This window comes from Salmo trutta, chromosome 38 (assembly GCF_901001165.1).
Source record: "Salmo trutta chromosome 38, fSalTru1.1, whole genome shotgun sequence".
Classification (NCBI taxonomy): domain Eukaryota; kingdom Metazoa; phylum Chordata; class Actinopteri; order Salmoniformes; family Salmonidae; genus Salmo; species Salmo trutta.
In genome coordinates, this window is record NC_042994.1 from 11797271 (window position 1) to 11819445 (window position 22175).

The following is a 22175-nucleotide window of genomic DNA, read 5'->3' on the forward strand; positions in this document are numbered from 1 at the left end:
CGTGGATAGAATAGTATATGTACAGCAATAGTTGAATAGGATGACCTTGACTAGAACACAGTATATACATATGAAATGGGTAAAATAGTATGTAAACATTATTAAAATGACCAGTAAAATACACTAATTTCAGAGATGAGTGATTCAGGACCAGCGGGATTCAAAAAACTCAAACGGGGCTGCTACTGAAATCATAGCTGTGGGAAGTAGGGGTGCTGGCTGTGCTGCAGCACCCCCTGATAAATTGCAATAAAAAAAAATACTCCTCAGAATTGTAACAAGCAATTTTCGATTGAAGTAATAAACAATGATGATAAAGAAAGCACATGATACACAAGGAGGCTACTTTGCTAATAAAGCATTTGGCTTTGAGCAGGAATAAAAAAGTTGTTATAAATCATTTCATCATGTTGATCATGTGACACGTCAATGCGCACAGACGCTCGTTATGATTTGAGGAAATCATTGGGGATCATAGGGGCCTATTGTTTACATTCTACCTTAATTATCACTGAACTGACCAAATACCAGACCCAAAAGGACCAACCGTGCAATAGAAATGTAATATACTAAAGGGTGTAAACCAGAAATGAGGCTGTTGAGTAAATTACGTACAGTTATAGGAGGGATTCTTTCTCTGTATGTGCAGTTCACTATTTCATTTTTGCTTGGTTTAGAGGTAAAGGCTGCTACAGAGCTATTTCTCTACTACTCGACTTCTCTTCTATACTTCTCTACACAGTACTAAGCAGGAACTGCTGTAAGGCAGTGAGAAAGTTGTTACATGGAAGGTTTAGTAAATGGCATGAAAGGAAGGTTTTCAATTGTTGTTTTTAATTATTACAATCTTTAAACAAATTAAAATCATAATCGATGGAGAGAATAATCTGTATTCTTTCATGTTCTAAGATTGAAACTGTTTTAATAAGTTTAGCTCAAGGAACCAAAAGCAGGAAACACATAGTAAGAAACAGTTATACAATTACTGTACAAAGAATGTCTTGTTTCCCCCCATCAATACATGTTATATAAGTGGTTAAAGTACCTAAAGACTGTCATTTTTTAGCCCAGTGACAGTACAGGGTTGTATTCATTTCTTATTGGACATGTTAGCCTTCCCTGTAGCTCAGTTGGTAGAGCATGGTGTTTGCAACACCAGGGTTGTGGGTTCGATTCCCACGGGGGGCCAGCACAGACAAAAAAAAAAAAAAAAATGTATGAAATGTATGCATTCACTACTGTAAGTCGCTCTGGATAAGAGCGTCTGCTAAATGACGTAAATGTAAATGTAATGTTCTGGTGGTCCCTCCACATTATTTACAACCCTGGATTGAGTGAACTAAAGTTAGACGTGACACTGAACAGAAGCAACAAGTCCACTAGAGGGAATTCTCTCCTCGCATTCAAATTCTGATGCAAAGCGTGAGAAGAGATATGAGGTGAGTTTGATTAACATTGAGAAAAATCAGCATCTGACAGATAAATAACATGAACATAACATGATGTAACTTTGATATGCTTTAACATGCCTGTAGATATGTGAGTTTTCAGTTGGATCTGCTGTTGTGTTTTTATAACAATGCAATCCATTTGAACTCTCCACTCAACATATGCTATGTCCAACACAATAAACCATTGAAATTGTAATAACATATATAGAGAATTTGATTCAATAAATAAGTCTAAATTAGATTGTGTATAGTGTTCAGTAATACAGTGGTTCTTAACCAGGGGTACTAGGACCCATGGAGGTACTTGGCCTATCCACAGTAGGAACATAAGAAGACTCATGTTTAGACCATAGGCTTACTGGTAAAATGCATAAGGGGGTACTCCAGGCAGGGCAACATTCAGTTGTTGGTACAGTAACCGCGAAAGGTTGGGAACCACTGCAGTAATACATGAAGGTGTGGTTGACTGTGAGGGACTGTTATGTCAGATGTATCCTATTTCCTGTGTATTTATAAGTAGATGTCAGACAGAGACAGACAACAGTATACAGACAGCTGTGGTGATGGTGATGTCACTGCTGAAGTGTTTGCTGTTGTTCTACTTCTCATTCAATGAGTTGACCACAGCAGCAGGTAAGGAAGCTGTTTCTTCCCACCAATCAAGGTTGATTCTGTGTTAAATCATCAGTATGGTACATATGCATCTTTGAATCTAACAACCTTGGTTTCTCTTCCTTTCCTCTCTTTTCTATAGAAGCCATTCTCTGGGTGAAGACAGGGGAGAAGTTTACCATGAAGTGCTCCACCACTCTAAAAGACCAGGACGGAATGTACCTGTATGTTGGGCTGGACAGGGAGGTGTTGTATTACTACCAGCGTGACTCCAAGCTGACCCCCAGGAAAGGCTACTGGGACAGAGTGAAGACTGAGGGACCTGTGGACCAACTGACCATCATCGTCAGTAACCTGACCATACAGGACACAGGAGTCTACTGGTGTGTTTACACAAAATTCAATGAAACCACGTCTGAAAATGATATTAACCAAGGAAGAGACTCCACTCTGGTCGTGGTGAATGGTAGGTGTATGTTTACAACTCTAGATGTGATGCGTTTTACTCTTCTCATGAATGAACAGTCAATTTCACATGTAGAAAAAATGTGTCTAAAATAGAATCCAGACTAGTGTTTCTCAATCTGTTGTTCATGGACTGGCAGCGGTCCCTGAGGTGTTTCAGACCAATTGAGTCAACTCTCAAGTGTTAGTTTCAATATAAACAACCATAGCCTGCTGGTCCCGATACAGAAAAGCTGAGAAACACTGTTCTTCAGTGGTTTTTCTTTTGTACAATTCTGTATCGGATAGTTATTTTGTGTGAGTGCTGCAGCATACTGATTAGATTTTCTAATTTGGTGATTTCTTCCATAGACGATGCCCCACAGCTGCCATGTCCTACAGCTACTGCAGTAACGCTGACCCCCTTTCACCCAGCCAATGAGAAGCCATGCCCATCTGGCATGGTAAACATCATCATCATCATCATCATCACCAGCCTCTTGACCATCCTGCTGTGTGCCATCTTCCTCATCTGTCTCCCTCCACGGGTGAGTGTGCTGATGGTTTCCCGGGTGATGGGTCAATCGCATATATCTGTCAAAACATTGTCCTTTATTAACAAGTTGTCCTAGTCCTACTAAACACATTGGGATCATAATACCAGTATACAGATCTACTTTTTGTTCTAAACACTGTCACAACACAATATCCCTTTAATGCCAGTCATTGTAATGACTGAAATGGGCAAAGGGCAATTCAGATGCATAATTGTTTTTATCAATGTCCAAGAATAATTAAAAAGTGGTTGAATTAGTAAAAATTGATTGCTTGTAGCGCATTATAAGATATCAAATTTTATTTGTCACATACGCTGAATACAACAGGTGTAGATGTTGGAGTGTGCGCAACTGGTCGAAGGAAGTCAGGTGCAGGAGAGCAGAGATGAGTGAACAGGCACACTTTATTCAGGCAGAGGAAAACAGCCGGACACAACTGCGTCACAACACTCCGGCCCAAGGAAAAAAGAGATAGCGCACAAATTACAAAAATAACAAAACCACGGGTTACAACAATACCCGGTGCAAAACCAGCCTGTAGCGTCACACACGTAACGAACGAACAATACCACATACAGACATGGGGGGGAACAGAGGATAATATACACGTAGAGTAATGAGGGGAATTAAACCAGGTGTGCGGGAAAACAAGACAAAACAAATAGAAAATAAAAGGTGGAGCGGTGATGGCTGGAAGACTGGTGACGTCGACCGCCGAACGCCGCCCGAACAAGGAGAGGGACCGACTTCGGCGGGAGTTGTGACAATACCCCCCCCCCCCCCCGACATGCGGCTAAAGTCGCGCGCCGACACCGGCCTCGGGGACAACCCAGAGGGCGAGGTGCAGGGCGATCCGGACGGCGACGGTGGAACTCCTGCAGCAGTGAAGGGTCCAACACGTCCTCCACCGGAACCCAGCATCTCTCCTCCGGACCGTACCCCTCCCACTCCATGAGGTACTGAAGGCCCCCCGCCTGATGCCTCGAATCCAGTATGGAGCAAACGGAGTACGCCGGGGCCCCCTCGATGTCCAGAGAGGGCGGAGGAACCTCCCACACCTCAGACTCCTGGAGCGGGCCAGCCACCACCGGCCTGAGGAGAGACACATGGAACGACCTCGTTCCGTCTCCTCAGGACTTTAAATGGCCCCACAAACCGCGGCCCCAGCTTCCGGCAGGGCAGGCGGAGGGGCAGGTTTCGGGTCGAGAGCCAGACCCGGTCCCCCGGTGCGATCACCGGGTCCTCACTGCGGTGACGGTCTACGCTGGCTTTCTGGTGCAGCACGGCCCGCTATAGGTGAACATGGGCAGCGTCCACCGCAGGAGCCTCGATCTGACTCTGATGCCAAGGCGCCAGAACCGGCTGGTACCCCAGTACGCACTGGAAGGGGGAGAGGTTAGTGGAGGAGTGGCGGAGCGAGTTCTGAGCCATCTTGGCCCAGGGCACGAACGCCGCCCACTCCCCCGGCCGATCCTGGCAATAAGACCGCAGAAACCTACCCACATCCTGGTTCACTCTCTCCACCTGCCCATTACTCTCGGGGTGAAACCCGAGGTAAGGCTGATCGAGACCCCCAGACGTTCCATGAATGCTCTCCAGACCCTCGATGTGAACTGGGGACCCCAATCAGACACTATATCCTCAGGCATCCCGTAGTGCCGGAAGATGTGCGTAAACAAGGCCTCTGCAGTCTGTAGGGCCGTAGGGAGACCGGGCAGAGAGGAGACGGCAGGACTTAGAGAAACGATCCACAACGACCAGGATGGTGGTGTTCCCCTGTGAGGGGGGAAGATCGATAAGGATTTCGACCGACAGGTGCGACCATGGCCGTTGTGGAACGGGTAAGGGGTGTTGCTTACCTCTGGGCAGGTGCCTAGGAGTCTTACACTGGGCGCACACCGAGCAGGAGGAAACATAAACCCTCACGTCCTTGGCCAAGGTAGGCCACCAGTACTTCCCACTCAAACAGCGCACCGTCCGACCGATGCCTGGATGACCAGAGGAGGGTGACGTGTGGACCCAATAGATGAACCGGTCACGGACAGCAGACCCACGTAACGAACCAATGAGGGGAATTAAACCAGGTGTGCGGGAAAACAAGACAAAACAAATGGAAAATGAAAGGTGGTGCGGCGATGGCTAGAAAACCGGTGACGTTCGACCGCCGAACGCCGCCCGAACAAGGAGAGGGACCGACTTCGGCGGGAGTGACCTTAGAGTGAAATGCTTACTTACAAGCCCTTAACCAACAATCCAGTTTTAAGAAAATACCTAGGAAGAAATAAAGGTAAGAAAAACGAATAATTAAAGAGCAGCAGTAAATAAGTAAAGCTGGGCTATTTACAGGGGGTACCGGTTCAAATAGTCTTGGTTGCCATTTGATTAGCTATGACTGAAGCAACATTCCTGTTTCACAGGTGAAGAGGTGCTGTAACCAGGGATGATCCACACCACAGGTCTTTCCTGACTCGGTCTATGTAGAAATGGCCAAGAATCACATTTATCAACCAGACACACAGCAGGTAGAATCGTACCCCTATTCTGCGTCTACCAAAGGAGGAACTAGGACTACTGAGTAGCTTCTTCAAATGACTTTTCTGAATATTGCTTCTTTGCTTTTTCAGAATTGAAAAGCCTGTTCTGCTGTATTTCACAGTTCTAGCCTCAATGCAAGTCTTAGTGGTAAATTGTTTGTATGTGTCGCACCATACCATGCTTATGTGTGTGAATAAAATCTCTATATGGAAAGTATAGGAGGGAACAGCCAATGTTATATTCCAGGGCTATTCAACTATATTCTTACGGGGGCCAGATGTAAAAAAGGTTAATTGCAGGGGGGCCGGACATTTTCCACATGCGACACACACACACAAATAAAGCACTTTTCTTCTAATGAAATGGTGCTAAAAGTAGTTAGGGAAGAAGTGGAAAGTGCTCGATCAACGTGAGTTTATGTGCAACCAAAAAAATTTCTCCTCATTGAACAGGCCCAATGCTTGCTCACCATTTTATCTATTAAAAGATTCTTAGAAGTAATTTAGACAACAACCATAGTGCTTTTCATTTTGGCACTAAACTTCGGATTTTGATGCAAATCTTTTATGAATGGTCAGAATTGATCAAAGGGCCAGTCTAAATTACTGAATGGGCCGGATCTGGCCCATGGACCACCAGTTGAATATCCCTGTTTTAGTCCATAAGGTGTACAGTTGATAGTGATGGAGGCCTCTCTATAACTTTTTTCAATACATCAGGTCATAAGATTTATATTGGTTTTAGTTCTGAACAATAGTGTCGGCTGTGTTGTTCTCTAGTGTTTTTAGGTGAAAAGCTGTTCCTGTGCATGGTGTCTGCCACAAAGTTAAAATGAGAACTGTTTGTTAAGACTTTTATTATATTTTATCATAGGTACAAATATTTTAGCTGCCTAAACTTCATCAGGTACATCAGGATATAAGCCATTTTTACATTACATTTGATTATTCTATGGTTTTAGTTGAGATAGCTAGTAGGTTAAAACCATAATGATCTGAGTAAAAATGTTTCATGAAAAAATAATTATTCATTTTTACCAAGTGACGAAGTATTTGTCTTACACTATGAGTCCCTTTTTTACTTATGTTTCAACTTCCTAACAGCTTTTTTCACTTTAAAATAGTTGTAACTGTGTATTGTATCTTTTTAAAGGAAGAAAATATTCTCACCATTTGCCTTTTAATCAAAGTATTGATATATTCATGTGTAATTTAACTTGTGTATTGATGTTTATGTTGTATTTGTGTATGTGGTACGCATTGGGGATGTTCAGCTATATTGTATGTTTTGGAAAGCTTTCTATCTCAACCAAGTGAAGACAAGTTCAGACAGGGAACCAGAGTATTTGCATCAGCTGATATTGCACCAATTAGATTCACTCTACCGCTTTCTGACCACCCACCCCAGACTCCATCTGCCTTGTTCGCTGTTTATTATTATTATTATTGTCATTATTATTATTATTATTATGTCATCATTACGCATGCTCTGACAGTGAGCTACCCCAAAGGAGCAGAGCCTAACGCCAAGAGTAACATATAGATGTGTTTTAATATTTTCTAATAAATGTCCCATTAAAATGTCAATATACATGAGCAGCATCATGAAGTTGTTTTTTCAACATACTATCTTCTACAATCATATCCAAAATCATAACAATAAGTCAAGTACTCTATTAATGTCACACATATCCTGTAAGCCAGACCTCCGTGTGCTGCTGGTGACAGTGGCTTCTGATGTGGTGGCAGCAGACACATGCGAAACTATACCCAACACCTCAGGGGAACATAAATGCATCTCTTTTACACGCCATCATTTTCAGAAACCAGTGAGTGAATAACTCAACAACCAAACACACAGAGCCTACCCTGCATGGCATACGAATATGGAGCGCAGGCTGTATCCCCACTCTCACACACTCTACTAGTTATTTATTATGGAGAGACATGTTGAGAGAGAAGTGTGTCTTAAAAGTCAAACTTTTTCTTAACGTATAAATCTTACTCTTAATCAGAATTCTTAAGGCCGATGTTGTTTTGTGTCTTCTACAACGGGTTGGTCAAATCAAGCATTGTGGTTGGTTGAGACGCGCTCTACAAAGAACCAGTTTAGCACGGGTAGACCTATAACGCAAACACGAGCATCTTGTTTTCTGTTCCATCTGAGAAATCCCTGCGCATCCACTGTCCCATCAGCCCAGCCGGCCAATTGATTAACTGGATCGCCACTGTACAAAGCATCTAGACATTACTTCCCCTTGCTTATAGCCTAAAGTTTGGTTTGCAACAACGGGGGTTTGTATAAATGTTGTTGTCTGTCTCTCGAAATTTGCAAAACTATTTCAATATTGAAATTCGATTCCCACTGTCCTGTTTGATTTGATTTATTAGGATCCCCCTTAGCCGACGCCAATGACACCTGCTACTTTTACTGGGGTCCGACATTACAGACAAAAGACTTTACGATTTACATTTACATTTAAAAACATTAACATGTAGTGTGTGTGTGTGTGTGTGCGCATCTATTAGTTACACATACATGTCAGTATATACACAACACCAAGTGGGTCATGGGGAGAGGCATTGTGCTGTGAGGTGTTGCTTTATTTGTTTTTTAAACCAGGTTTGCTGTTTACTTGCGCTATATAAGATGGAAGGGAATTCCATGCACTCATGGCTCTGTATAATACTGTATGCTTCCCTTTTCTGGACCTGGAGACTGTGAAAAGACCCCTGGTGGCATGTCTGTTGGGGTGTGTGTTATGTGTTATGTGTGTAAGTTGACTATGCAAACTATTTGGAATTTCCAACACGTTGTTTCTTCTAAAAACAAGAAGTGACGCAGTCAATGTTTCCTCAACTCTTAGCCAAGAGAGACTGGCATGCACAGTACTAATATTAGCCCTCTAATTACAATGGAGAGCAAAACATGCCGCTCTGTTCTGGGCCAGCTGCGTCTTAACTCGGTCTTTCTTTGCAGCACTTGACCATATAACTGGACAATAATCAAGATAAGATTAAACTAGAGCCTGAAGGACTTGTTCTGTGGAGTGTGGTGTCAAAAAAGCAGAGCATCTCTTTATTACAGACAAACCTCTCCCCATCTTTTCAACCATTGAATTTACACTGAACAAAAATATAAATGCAACATGTAAAGTGTTGGTCCCATGTTTCATGAGCTGAAATAAAAGATCCCAGAAATGTTCCATATGCCCCAAAAATGTTTTACACAAATTTGTTTATGTAATGAAAATTATATGACTAAAGGTTTGACTAAATGATTTCACCCTGAAAATGTATAACCGAGTGATTATAAGATGAAGGTACTAATGTGTGTGTGTGTAGGAAAAGTTGAAGCTTAAGGATTTAGCAATGTAAGCAAGACATTCAAGGAAAAAGGGGAACTGTTAACAGACAGCAGACAACTTGTGACTACTGTGAAACTGATAACAGGAAGAAGGTCTCCCCACACAGGGAGGGGAGAAACCGTTAGGCTTGCAGTAGATTATGTAACATGGGGCAGGATATGATAAGCAATGTATGTGACGGAGAAGACTTGTAAATAAGCATTGACAGTGTTAACCTGTTTGGGATAGGGGGCAGTATTTTCACGGCCGGATAAAAAACGTACCCGATTTAATCTGGGTACTACTCCTGCCCAGAAACTAGAATATGCATATAATTTGTAGATTTGGATAGAAAACACTCTAAAGTTTCTAAAACTGTTTGAATGGTGTCTGTGAGTATAACAGAACTCGTATCTGATGCAGATCATCAAATGTTAGTGCTGCATTTAGCTGTGGTTTTGGTTTTTGTGACATATATGCTAGCTTGAAAAATGGGTGTCTGATTATTTCTGGCTGTGTACTCTCCTGACATAATCTAATGTTTTGCTTTCGCTGTAAAGCCTTTTTGAAATCGGACAATGTGGTTAGATTAACGAGAGTCGTCTTTAAAATGGTGTAAAATAGTCATATGTTTGAGAAATTGAAGTAATAGCATTTCTGAGGTATTTGTATTTCACGCAACGCGATTCCACTGGCTGTTGACTAGGGTGGGACGCAAACGTCCCACCTAGCCCAGAGAGGTTAATGCCAGTGGCAGGTCATTAGTAAAAATAGAAAAGAGTAGAGGGCCTAAATAACTACCCTGCGGTACACCACACTTTGACATTAGAGAAGCGTTCATGAAAGAAAACCTATTTGATCGATAGCTCTGAATCCACAATATGGTTGAAAAGCCATAACGCAAGTTTTCCCTATACAGCATGTAATGGTCAATACTGTCAAAGGCTGCGCAGAAATCTAACAGCACAGTTCCCACAATCATCTTATTATCAATTTATTTCAACCAATCATCAGTCATTTGTATCAGCGCAGTACATGTTAAGTGCCCTTTTCTATAGGCATGCTGAGAGTCTGGGATCACTGGTAGGTTGGCCATCCAGAACTTCACCTCTGTCCATCAGGGCATCGAGGACAGTGGCCTTGGACTCAAACAAAGAGCTGTCGAACCCAAGGAGGTTGAAGCTCTTCACCCCCTCTTTAAGCTTCGTTTAAACGTCATTCTGATCGTGACGTCATGTAACATTTCTCACAGCACTCTTTGTGTGGATGGCTGAGCTTCTGCAGATGTCTCTCTCTCACCTTCCCTTGACCTCTAAAAACTTTTCTGTGGGTGCGTGCATTTGCTACGTCTGCCAATCCGGACTCGCGCTTCAAAGTGCTGAGGGTTTATGTGAGGAGTTTTGTATGCGATTGCAAAGTCTTGGCTCCACTTTTTTGATTGATAGGGCATATATTTGTTCAAGACAGTTATCTCAAAACAGTACCTGGAAACATCTGCAGGAAGAAACTATCTACTAGGTAAGTGCTAACTTTGTGACTGGCGTTACTTCTGCTTTGCTAGCTAGCCAATTCAATCCGTATCGTGGAAATTCAGCGTTACAGCAATCACATCAAGCAGCTGAAATGACAGCAAACTATGTGCATTTTCATTTGTTTTACCTTAGTTTCTATTGCCAATTATTTGGATATATCCATTATAATAATATGCACGGCAGGTGGAGATGACAAACAACAAAACTGCAACATGTTGCATCGGTCGGATAGGCACACAGCGAGGCTGATATTAACCGCCGCTGTACCAAACCAAATGCTAGGCTAGGGCCCTTATGATGCTTCCTATCAAAGTTAGACAGTTATAGTCTGTCCTGGGCATCAATCTCATTGGCCCTCGAGAAGAGAACAGCGTCTGGTAAACAGCACGCCCTAACCATGACTGACCTCTTCAGCAAATGGGTAATTGCTGAACCCTTGGAGGGCAAATCAGGAACAGAGATCGCTTCAATAGTCATCAACAAACTTCTTGATTTTGGACTTGTGGACCACATCATCACTGACCAGGGAGGGGAGTTTGCAAACGATAAACGTAGTCTTAATGTCACTGTTGTCAAACATGGGTCATGAAAAGTCTAACACTTTCGAATCATAACCATGCAAGTGCTATGTTTGTCACTTTTTTTATTTTTCATCTCAACAGATCCAATTATAGTCACAAGGTTTTCCCAGCTAGAAGCAGAAACGGAGCTAGCAGCAGAAATTGAGACCAAGGATGTGAGTATACAAATGTAGTAGAAGTGTAGTAATTAATGTAATGTCTAACGCAAACATCTCCACTCATACGCAATGTATTAACAGTGTTACAATTTCTCTCAATAGGTGAAAACACTTCCCGTGTGTGCATTCATATCCTGGTTGCAGTTAGACAAACAGCAGACATATCCATGAACGTGTCCTGTCTTGTTAACTGAAGGCATGAAATGCAGATTGACTAAACTTTATTACTTTATCAACTTTTCAAATGACTGCACTCTCCTGATTTATATTTAGTACTTTATTTGCGAAGGTATTTACATTCTTATAAACTCTAAACCCAAACAGGATGTCCAGACAAACAGCAAGGTCCTTCTTCCTCACTGTGTGAGAGCTGATCCTGAGAAAGGGGACCCTTACATCCTTTGTGTGCGTGTCCACTTAATGATATATGCGACCGCTGAAGACCTAAGACTAATTTCCATGTAATTTAAAATGGCTGGTGCAGGAGGTCTCATGAGATACGCATGTATTTAATATATTCAACAAGTCTTCGATGGTGCGTCCAAGTAGATCAGAGTGTACGCCTCAAAGGGCTTCCTCCAAGGCATCTAGTCAGAAGGTCTGGACTTGCTGAGGTACCTTAACCCTCTCCATACTTGAATTCCAAAACACATGGGAACTTGTGGTTGTGGTATATTAACCCTTTACACTCGTGGGAATTGGCCTATATGGATTGGGCTGAATTTAAAATGTTTCTTACAGAAGAAATATGAAAAGCATATGCATACACATGGTAACAATTGAAAGGAAACAGTTTGTAGATTATGGGAAAGTTATTAGACCAAAGGTGAGGACACAACAATAGCAGAAGCAGAAATATTAATTAAATCTGAAAATACTCTGAATACCATCAGTAACATAACAATATTCCTGGAAAATATGGTGTAGGTGCAACACAAACAAAAACAATGACAAGGGTTTGAGTGAGAGGACTAACTGGAGTCTCCAAGTGGCCACACCGCTCTCTAAAGTGTGCACAGTTCCTAAGTCATTTTTATGACTCAAAGAAGAGTCCTAAACTATAAGGTGTTTTGTCGAGCTCTCCTAGTTGTGCCGCTGAGGAACAAGAGCAAACACACTTTTAGTTTCGTTTGTAACACTTTCCATCCTCGCCATCACACAATTACTGTTGTTGTTTACGCCATCCAGAAACGGACCATTATAAATCACAATCTGAGACAGGTGGGCATCATTTGAAAGCTTGTTCTATTGCCAACATGACTAGCAAAGTTATAAAATATGATATTAGGGTTAATACCTTAACTTGATTTCCTGAGTTATAGTTTGAAGTTAAAATGTTACGTTACATCAACCCAGCTTGGCAATCAAATGTTCCAGTGTAATAGCTTACGTCTTACGTGTACAGTACCAGTCAATGCAATTCAGGGTAAGAGGTTATAGTAAATACAACCCATATTTATCTTCAGGAAGAGGAGGAAGGGAAGCGCTACTAAGGTCCACAATAGTAAATGTTGGTAGACAGAAGGTGCTCTTTGGTAAAAGGGTTGAGTTGGTCTTCAAAAAGAAAGGAGGACCAAGGCACTCTTCATATAATTGATTAAAATGCCTTTATTAGTATGGCATGTTCAATAGAAACAATGTTTTTAAAAAACCGACGCGTTTCGGCTGCATGGCCTTCATCAGGGTGTACAAAGAAATAATACAATGTTCTCTGTTTAACAGCTTTTCCAATTAACCCTAATTAGAAGGGGGAGTGGTTAAAATTGATTGGACACACCTAGTAAGCAATAGTATACACACTTTAAAGTGAAATGCTGTAGCTATGTTATCATAAAAATGTAACTCCAAACTAGAAGTATCAGAACACTTAGAAAGGTAGTTCTAACCTTAAATATGTCTGGGCGAAGTGTCAAGAATAAGAAAGCAATACATTCCATAGTACACTACAACACAGCAAAACATGAACAACAAGAGTCTAAACATAGCTGAGGGCAATTGAGCAAAGATATCCACTAGATGACAGCAAATGTACCCACCACAACCCTACAGGAAGGGCGAGAAATCCATATCCTCATTTAAACCCGGGTACCTAGTGGCCTGTAGTTTGTAAATCCCAAAACTTTCCATTTGGTTTAACTGTTTAAGGCGGTCCCCTTTTCTAATAGAGGACGGGATATGATCAATACCCATAGCTTGTAGGGAGGCAGGGTTGCCATGGTGTAAGGACTTGTAGTGCCTTGCCATGGGGTAGTCTTCATTGCCTACCCGTATGGCGTACTTGTGTTCCGCTAGGCGATCTTGAAGGCGTCTCTTTGTCCGTCCAATATAGAACACCTTGCACTGTGGACATTCCAATCTATAGATGACATGAGTGGTTTTGCAGTTAATGAAATGCTTGACGTAATACTCCATTTTGGAAGCTGTATCAACTAAATACTTTTTCTGTGCAATATTTCTGCAATGGTTGCACTGGTTACATTTAAAAGAGCCCTTGGGTTTGTGGCCAAGCCAAGTTTTTTGAGAGTCACCCGGAAGATAACTGTGGACTAATTTGTCCTTTAGGGTAGGACATCTCTTAAAGCTTATGACTGGTGGCTCAGGAAAGACTTGGCGTAGTAGCGTATCACTTTGGATGATTCCCCAATTATTTTTAATGATTCTTTTAATGTTCTCTGCTTCAGTGCTGTATTTTGTAACAAAATACACTCTCTCTGATGCATCACGAGGCACTCCCCTTCGCAACAAGTTCTCTCTGTCAAGTAATCCAGCCCTTATACCTGCATCTTTCAGGACCTGGACGCTGTAGCCCCGATTCAAGAAACGATTCTCCAATTCAGCAGATTTGACAACATAGTCTGTTTCCTGATCGCAAATTCTGCGGACACTTTGGAATTGGCCATATGGAATATTCTCTTTTAGCCTTTTGGGGTGAAAGCTGGCTGCTCTCAGAATGGTATTCCCATCTGTAGGCTTCCTAAAGATTGATGTGTGCAAACAACCTTTGTCATTTTTACTGATGTCGAGGTCCAAAAAATGAATGTTATCCTTGCTATACTCCATAGTTAGTTTGATGTTAGGGTTAATGCTGTTAAGGTATTGGTGGAAGGAAATAAGTTCATCTTCTGAGCCGGACCAAAAAAGGCAAACATCATCAATATAGCGTCCCCACCATATAATCCGGTCAAAGATATGGTTATTAGAAGGATCCAAAATGAAGTCATTTTCCCATTTACCTAAGTACAAACCAGCATAGGAAGGGCTATAGCAAGCTCCCATGGCACATCCTTTGACCTGTTTAAAAATACGGTCCTGAAAGATAAAGATGTTATGATTAAGAGTCCATTCAGTCAGTGAGACAATGAATTCTGTAGGAGGCATCTCAGTTTCAGGTCGGGTACTCAAGAAATGGTGCACAGCTGCCAAACCTTGTTCATGTTCAATGGCGGTGTAAAGAGACTCCACATCCATGGTGACTAAAAAGGAAGCTGTACCTATATTATTAAATTCCTTAATTTTGTTCAACACATCTGTGGTATCTTGAAGATAGGCTGGGAGTGACGTCAGAAAAGGCTTAATAAAGTAATCAATGTACTTAGAGATGGGTTCTGTCAGACTTTCATTACCACTAATGACTGGCCTGCCTGGGGGATTTTCAAGATTTTTGTGGACTTTTGGAAGAAGGTAAAAAGAAGCCATACGTGGACTGCCATTGAAAAGAAATTTGAACTCATTGTCTGAAATGTAGCCATTCTCCTTAGCTTCTGTGAGGATCCCTTTCAACTCAATTTTTAGGTTCTCTGTAGGGTTGAAGCTAAGAGATTGGTAGAATTCATCATTGTCTAATTGACGGTAGGCTTCTGTCACATATTTGTCTTTACTCCACACTACTGTAGCGCCACCTTTGTCTGCTTTTTTAACCACAACCCGTTCATTTTTGGACAATGATTCAACTGCATCCCTCTCTATCTTAGAAAGGTTACGTCGTGATTGGTTGGAGTCAATTTTACCCTTAAACAGATTTTCCACATCAAAATTCACCTTCTTGGCAAATGTATTTAGTGTGGCATTCTGGACAATGGGACAAAAGGTGGACTTGGGCTTAAAAGGTGTTTTTGAGGGAACAGAAACTGCCTGACCTGAGACACTGGCGTCTGTAGTTGGAGAGATGTTTTGCTTATACCAGGCCTTCAGATGTAGAAACGAAATAGGTCAATCTTTGTATTAAATTCATTAGTTGAGTATGTGGGGGCAAAGGACAGTCCTTTAGACAATACCCTTAGGCAATCATCAGAAAGGGGTTCTCCAGAAATGTTGATCACAGCCTTGTTCTGGTCCTGCTCCGTGTGGTTGGGTAGTCTTGATTTCTTCCTCCCCCTCCGTGTTGGCCTCTTCCGCGTCCTCTCCCTCTATTGTTGAGGTACCTGTGTGACTCCTCTTCTTTGAGGATATGGATTTCTCGCCCTTCCTGTAGGGTTGTGGTGGGTACATTTGCTGTCATCTAGTGGATATCTTTGCTCAATTGCCCTCAGCTATGTTTAGACTCGTTGTTCATGTTTTGCTGTGTTCTAGTGTACTATGGAATGTATTGCTTTCTTATTCTTGACACTTCGCCCAGACATATTTAAGGTTAGAACTACCTTTCTAAGTGTTCTGATACTTCTAGTTTGGAGTTACATTTTTATGATAACATAGCTACAGCATTTCACTTTAAAGTGTGTATACTATTGCTTACTAGGTGTGTCCAATCAATTTTAACCACTCCCCCTTCTAATTAGGGTTAATTGGAAAAGCTGTTAAACAGAGAACATTGTATTATTTCTTTGTACACCCTGATGAAGGCCATGCAGCTGAAACGCGTCGGTTTTTTAAAAACATTGTTTCTATTGAACATGCCATACTAATAAAGGCATTTTAATCAATTATATGAAGAGTGCCTTGGTCCTCCTTTCTTTTTGAAGACCATATTTATCTTCATTCATTTCCCCTTTTGTACTTTAACTATTTGCACATTGTTACAACACTATATACCTGTATAGACATGACATTTTAAATGTCTTTATTATTTCGGGACTTCTGTGAGTGTAATGTTTACTGTTAATTTGTATTGTTTATTTCACTTTTGTTAATTCTCTACTTTACTTGCTTTGTCAATGTTAACATATGTTTCCCATGCCAATAAAGCCCTTGAATTGATTATAAGTTTGGAAAGCATAGAATGGAGTCATGAGTGCTGCAGTGAATATTCTTCAAAATAGACAAACAGAATAACCCAGGGTATGGCGCCATGTCATCTTGTAACTGTACATCAAAGAAAGTGATCTTAAACAGTGACACTGTGTATGACGTAAGTCTTATTATATGGAAATGTGGAATGCATATTTGGACTCACAGGTGTTTTGCTTGCTTGTATGACATCGTGGTATTTATTATAATCCTCAACGTCTCATCTTTAAAAATACATAGTCCTCTTAAATTTACAGCATTTCTCACTTCGACAACAAAACATTTGCAGAAGTTCCGGGTATGAGTGTAAAGGGCTACGTAACAAAATCCTGGATTTTATTGCAGCAATGCCTTCAGGAACATCTGGGATCTGAGTGAAAGGACCGTCGTGTGTATCCATCACAATGGCACCTGGCTCAGGCGGATTCTGACAACTGGAGTATGTCTGCGCCGTAAGTCGTCACCTTATTTAAATACATAACCTGTGTGTTCCAGGTTCTGACCCAATGGTCAGAAAGCTTGTTCTCTGTGTTGCAGAGCTTTTGACCACTACGCCACTCAGGAGCTTTTAAATTAATGCACGTGTCAAGCTCATTCCACAGAGGGGTGAGTGTCTGCGTGTTTTCGGCCTCCATTGCACTTGTTTGATGAATTAAAGTCACTAATTAGTAAAGAACTCCCCACACCTGGTTGTCTAGGTCTTAATTGAAAGGAAAAAACAAAAGCCAGCAGACAGTAGGCCAGGAGTGTCAGACTCAGGGAGGGCCTAGTGTGAGGGGAGTATCCATCAAACAATCATGTAGGCCTATCAAAACTACGGAACAACAATACATTTGATACACTTTACTTTACTGATGTGTCAAGTCTTGTGTATCATAACATTGAGAAAAAAAATTATATATAGCCATTCACATTCAAAGCTTCACTCACTCCTCCATGAAGTGCCTCTTTGCAATTAGCCAATCGGTGACATGTCTCATGGTGAGGTAGGATGGCACCTCCTGTTCATCCTTAAGGATCATGAATTGTGTCACTATCTTTCTCTGCATGGAATATCATTGTCAATTTTGCATGACAAAAAACACATTCAGTTATTTAATTGATAAGAATACATACCTTACTGACAACAAAGGTAGCAAATTAGGGACTTCCAACGTGACAATTGTACTGAAATCTTCACTGAGACAAGACCAAGTTACTGCAACTGCTGATTACTGTAATTAATAAGCGCAAGACTATGTTGTTATGTTGTTATAATGACGCATATGTACAGACGTGCGGTTAGATCAGAGGTAAGTTCAGTTCGCTTGCGGAACGGTTTGTACTGAACAACATGTTTTCTCAAAACGTTCTTATATGTTCTTGAACAGACTTTAAGGTACAGTACGTTTGTTCCCAATTGGTGGGTGTGGCTTGAAGAAATGAGTGACGTATTATAAGGCAGTGGCCATGCTGACAGCGTTCCCCACCCCACAACCCCTCCCTGTTGTTCAACTGGTCGTTCAGGACAGCACCGTTTCCATTTCATTTTACGTTCCAGAACGTAAAAACTTACTGAATGCAACCCAGATATTGTTGGGGTTGTACGGGCCTAACTTTCCCCATAAAAAAAAAGACCAAATAGACCAATAAGCAGATGCAACATGACCAACTGTCACAGGTGTGACGAATTCCCTTAATTACTACACAAGGTTTTACCATAATTGAGTGCTCCTAATTGATTGATTCTATGTGATTGGCTTCCTATGTGATTGGCTCTGTTTATAACCATTGTGTTCTTTATTTGTTGTGTGGCCCAGGGGAAGGTGCAGGTGAGAAAGTTGGCCCTCCAAGGATAAAAATGAATTAAAAAAATGAGTTAATTTACAGAATTTCTACACAATTAAAAATAAACTATAAAATGCAATTTGGAAAACAACTTAATTAACTCCATACTGTATCCTAAAAGTTATGTGCTCATCTTAACTACTGCTGTACAGCAGAGGAGGCTGGTGGGAAGCGCTATAGGACAGGCTCATTGTAATGGCTGGAATGGAATCAATGGAATGGTACCAAACACATTGAAACGTGTCTGCCTCCATTCCATTGATTCCATTCCAGCCTATACAATGAGCCTGTCCTCCTATAGCTCCCCCCACCAGCCTCCTCTGCTGTACACACGTTTTATATTCATATACTGTCTATACACAAACACCATCATATACATATGTGTATTGTATTGTTAGCTAATACTGCACTGTTGGAGCATTTCACTGCACCCGCAATAAGACGTGTGCGAGCGACCAATACAATTTTACTTGAATTGACTTAACATTCTACAAACACGTCATTCAACAATTGAATCCTACAGACGAAGAACCATATATGTGACAATTTTTCCATTTTAAGATAATCAGTTATTTTTACATTATTCATTGTGTGTACCACATTAGGTGTTTTATGGTTGAAAAATAATTCACCATACTCATATCTTCCAACAACTATTGATATTTTTTTGTTATTTCAAAAAATATTTCTTTATTGCCGTTTTAATTTTTAGAATGTGGAAGAACAGTATATCTCCAGTGATGATATCAGTTTGTGGAAGAACAGTATATGTGACATTTTGCATGACACTTGTAAGATGTCCTTTTTTAACACCTGATATGATGTTTTAAGTACTTTCAAGTACAGATGCCCTTCATGTAAATAACTTAATGAAAGTGACCTTGCACACATTCAATCTCTGGCCCGCTTGCTGTACATGGTATTTGAAGGTTTGTTTCCGTCGTTTGTTCTCCTTTGTATCCTCAGGTTTACGTCTCCGTTTCACCTCATGCTGCAATAAAATTGACAATGATACATTCAGAATGTAATATACTGTAGCACATTCAGGGTATTGCTTAATCAGGACCTCCATCTTTCACACACTCCCAACCTATACACAGAACGAGTTTGTTTTGCACCATTGTGTAACGCTGCACTTTTAGAGTTAACGTTAATGTACGTATCATTACTGTCAAAGTTAAACTATGCAAGTGTTCAATATAGCAATTATAATAATAGGCGTTTTGTCTTATTTCTAACCTGTTCTAAGCCGGAGAGAATCAACGCTTGTTGTTTCTCGTATGGGACAGTGTAGAAACTGTTGAACAGATGCAGCTTGCGCTCATCAGTCAACTTTCCACAATCCTTTCTGCACGACGTGGAACACGCTCTTCCCTGCACGATACAGTGTAACGTTACATATAACTAGCTAGCTACTGTAGCCATGTCGAATCATCCGGTGGATGGAGAAAAAGTAGCTAGCTATGTTTCTTCTAGAATCTAGCAATAACATTTGTAACGATAATGTATAAGTTAGTAGCCGACGAACTTTAGCGAATATGTTTTCTCTACAGTTACAAATTAGACAGCCCAGAACATACATGTTAGTTACTGTACTCTATAGCGAGCTAGCTTGATTGTTTGATATACGGTTCTTCCACATACCTCTTTTGGACAGCTTTTCCCAGTTTTTTCTTGACCTTTACGATTTGTATAGGGTTTTCCTGCATCCCTGCTCCTCAAGGAATACGAATGCACACAGAACAGACATGCAGGCCAGAGACGCCACCGGATGGACCTCCCCCACCACTGCCACCCGAGCCCCAGCCTCTGTGGGCTCCCCAAGGGCCAGAGCCACAAGCGGTGGCGGTTGAAGAAAGGCCTATGCGGGCACGAACTCGCCCTGCTCATCTGGGGGACTACTTAACCTCTTTTCATTCTTAGGCTCCGGTAGGTGTCTTAGTCAACCTCCAGGTTAATGGACTGAACTGGTTAGTTTGGAGAGTCCTTCTGTTTAAAGGTTAATGTTTTATTTCTTACAGGTATCACTCTAGGTTCTTGCCCTATGGACATTTTATATATGGTACCAGTCCCTGGTTTTGGAAAGGGGGGGGAAATGTTATGTATGGTATGACGTGCTGTACGTCATACTATACGTTGTTATGGTTTACGACAGTGTGCTGCTTTACGGATGAATGGGTTGTCAGGATGAGTGGCACGTCATTAAACGACAGAGTGATGTACAATGTGAAACCGTGCAGACGTGCGTTCTTCTACAGCTAGGCTAGATATAACAGGTATACAGCCAGCTGTGGTGATGTCCCTGCTGAAGTGTTTGCTGTTGTTCTACTTCTCATTCAATGAGTTGACCACAGCAGCAGGTAAGGAAGCTGTTTCTTCCCACCAATCAAGGTTGATTCTGTGTTAAATCATCAGTATGGTACATATGCATCTTTGAATCTAACAACCTTGGTTTCTCTTCCTTTCCTCTCTTTTCTATAGAAGCAATTATCTGGGTGAAGACAGGGGAGAAGTTTACCATGAAGTGCTCCACCACTCTAAAAGACCAGGATGGAATGTACCTGTATGTTGGGCTGGACAGGGAGGTGTTGTATTACTACCAGCGTGACTCCAAGCTGACCCCCAGGAAAGGCTACTGGAACAGAGTGAAGACTGAGGGACCTGTGGACCAACTGACCATCATCGTCAGTAACCTGACCATACAGGACACAGGAGTCTACTGGTGTGTTTACACAAAATTCTATGAAACCACGTATGAAATTGATTTCAACCAAGGAAGAGACTCCAATCTGGTCGTGGTGAATGGTAGGTGTATTTTTACACTCAATTTCACATGTAGAAAAAATGTGTGTAATATAGAATCCAGACTAGTGGTTCATGGACTGTCGTCCCTGTTTGTGTTCAATACCAATTGAGTCAACTCTCAAGTGTTAGTTTCAATATGAAAAACCATAGCCTGCTGGTCCCGATACCATAAAGTTGAGAAACACTGTTCTTCAGTGGTTTTTCTTTTGTACAATTCTGTATCTGACCCCCTTTCACCCAGCCAATGAGAAGCCGTGCCCATCTGGCGTGGTAAACATCATCATCATTAGCATCTTGACCATCCTGCTGTGTGTCATCTTCCTCATCTGGGTCACTCCACGGGTGAGTGTGCTCATGGTTGCCCAGGTGATGGGTCAATCACATGCATCTCAAAACAGTGTCATTTATTAACAAGTTGTCCTAGTCCTACTAAACACATTGGGAGCATATTACCAGTAAACTTTGTCAAAACACAATGTTCTTTCAATGTCAGTCATTGTAGTGACTGAAATGGGCAAAGGGCAATTAGGATGCATATTTTTTTTATAATTAAGTGGTTGAATTAGTAAAAATGATTGCTTGTAACACATAAGATATGAATGAAGCAACATTCCTGTTTCACAGGTGAAGAGGTGCTGTAACCAGGGATGATCCACACCCCAGGTCTTTCCTGACTCGGTCTATGTAGAAATGGCCAGGAATCACATTTATCCACCAGACACACAGCAGGAAGAATCGTAACCCTATTCTGTCTGTGGTTGTTAATTTCTTTACTATCAAATGAGACAAATGTATCACACAAGTCAGAGTTATACTTAAACTAAATCTTTAATCCCTTAACCCGTTCACACCTACCATCACACGGGTGTGATCGTTCTACAGTGGTCCCTGAAGCGTACGATGATTAGAAAGCTCATTTAGAACGACCAGTTTCGAATGACGCAACAATCAGCATTTGAGCTGGCCACACTTTTTTTCAGAAATGTACACAAACACAGTCCTTACAAAGTTATGTCCAGAATGTGAGCAGTTTATTTTTGGATGCAATGTTCAGATGTTCGCAGAAGTATCTATAGCATAACACAATCATCCTAACCGGAAAAA

General features: G+C 41.4%; 1 protein-coding gene across 3 annotated transcripts; it reads left to right on the plus strand.

The window, feature by feature from the left end:
• Positions 1-1925: 1925 nt before the first annotated feature.
• Positions 1926-21845, plus strand: LOC115177847 (uncharacterized). 3 transcript variants are annotated; one of them, XR_003872515.1, is made up of 5 exons: positions 1928-2084; positions 2206-2529; positions 2880-3055; positions 11140-11213; positions 11319-11461. XR_003872515.1 is itself a non-coding variant. In XM_029738840.1 (4 exons), the coding sequence occupies exons 1-4, from the start codon at positions 1940-1942 to the stop codon at positions 21720-21722; spliced, it is 672 nt and encodes a 223-aa protein (XP_029594700.1). In that variant the 5' UTR covers positions 1926-1939; the 3' UTR covers positions 21723-21845. The 3 variants fall into 3 exon arrangements, 2 of the variants coding, with proteins under 2 accessions (XP_029594700.1, XP_029594699.1); XM_029738840.1 differs by lacking the exons at positions 11140-11213; positions 11319-11461 and adding an exon at positions 21696-21845 and having other exon boundaries at positions 1926-2084; XM_029738839.1 differs by lacking the exons at positions 11140-11213; positions 11319-11461 and adding an exon at positions 5482-7200 and having other exon boundaries at positions 1935-2084.
• The last annotated feature ends 330 nt before the right edge of the window (positions 21846-22175 follow it).

Excerpts from the sequence above, each read along its gene's own strand:
- LOC115177847 (XM_029738840.1), top strand. The coding sequence starts at position 1,940 with ATGTATCCTATTTCCTGTGTATTTATAAGTAGATGTCAGACAGAGACA. Across the intron at positions 2,085-2,205 it reads TGAGTTGACCACAGCAGCAG|AAGCCATTCTCTGGGTGAAG; the intron begins GTAAGGAAGCTG and ends TCTTTTCTATAG. Across the intron at positions 3,056-21,695 it reads TCATCTGTCTCCCTCCACGG|GTGAAGAGGTGCTGTAACCA; the intron begins GTGAGTGTGCTG and ends CCTGTTTCACAG.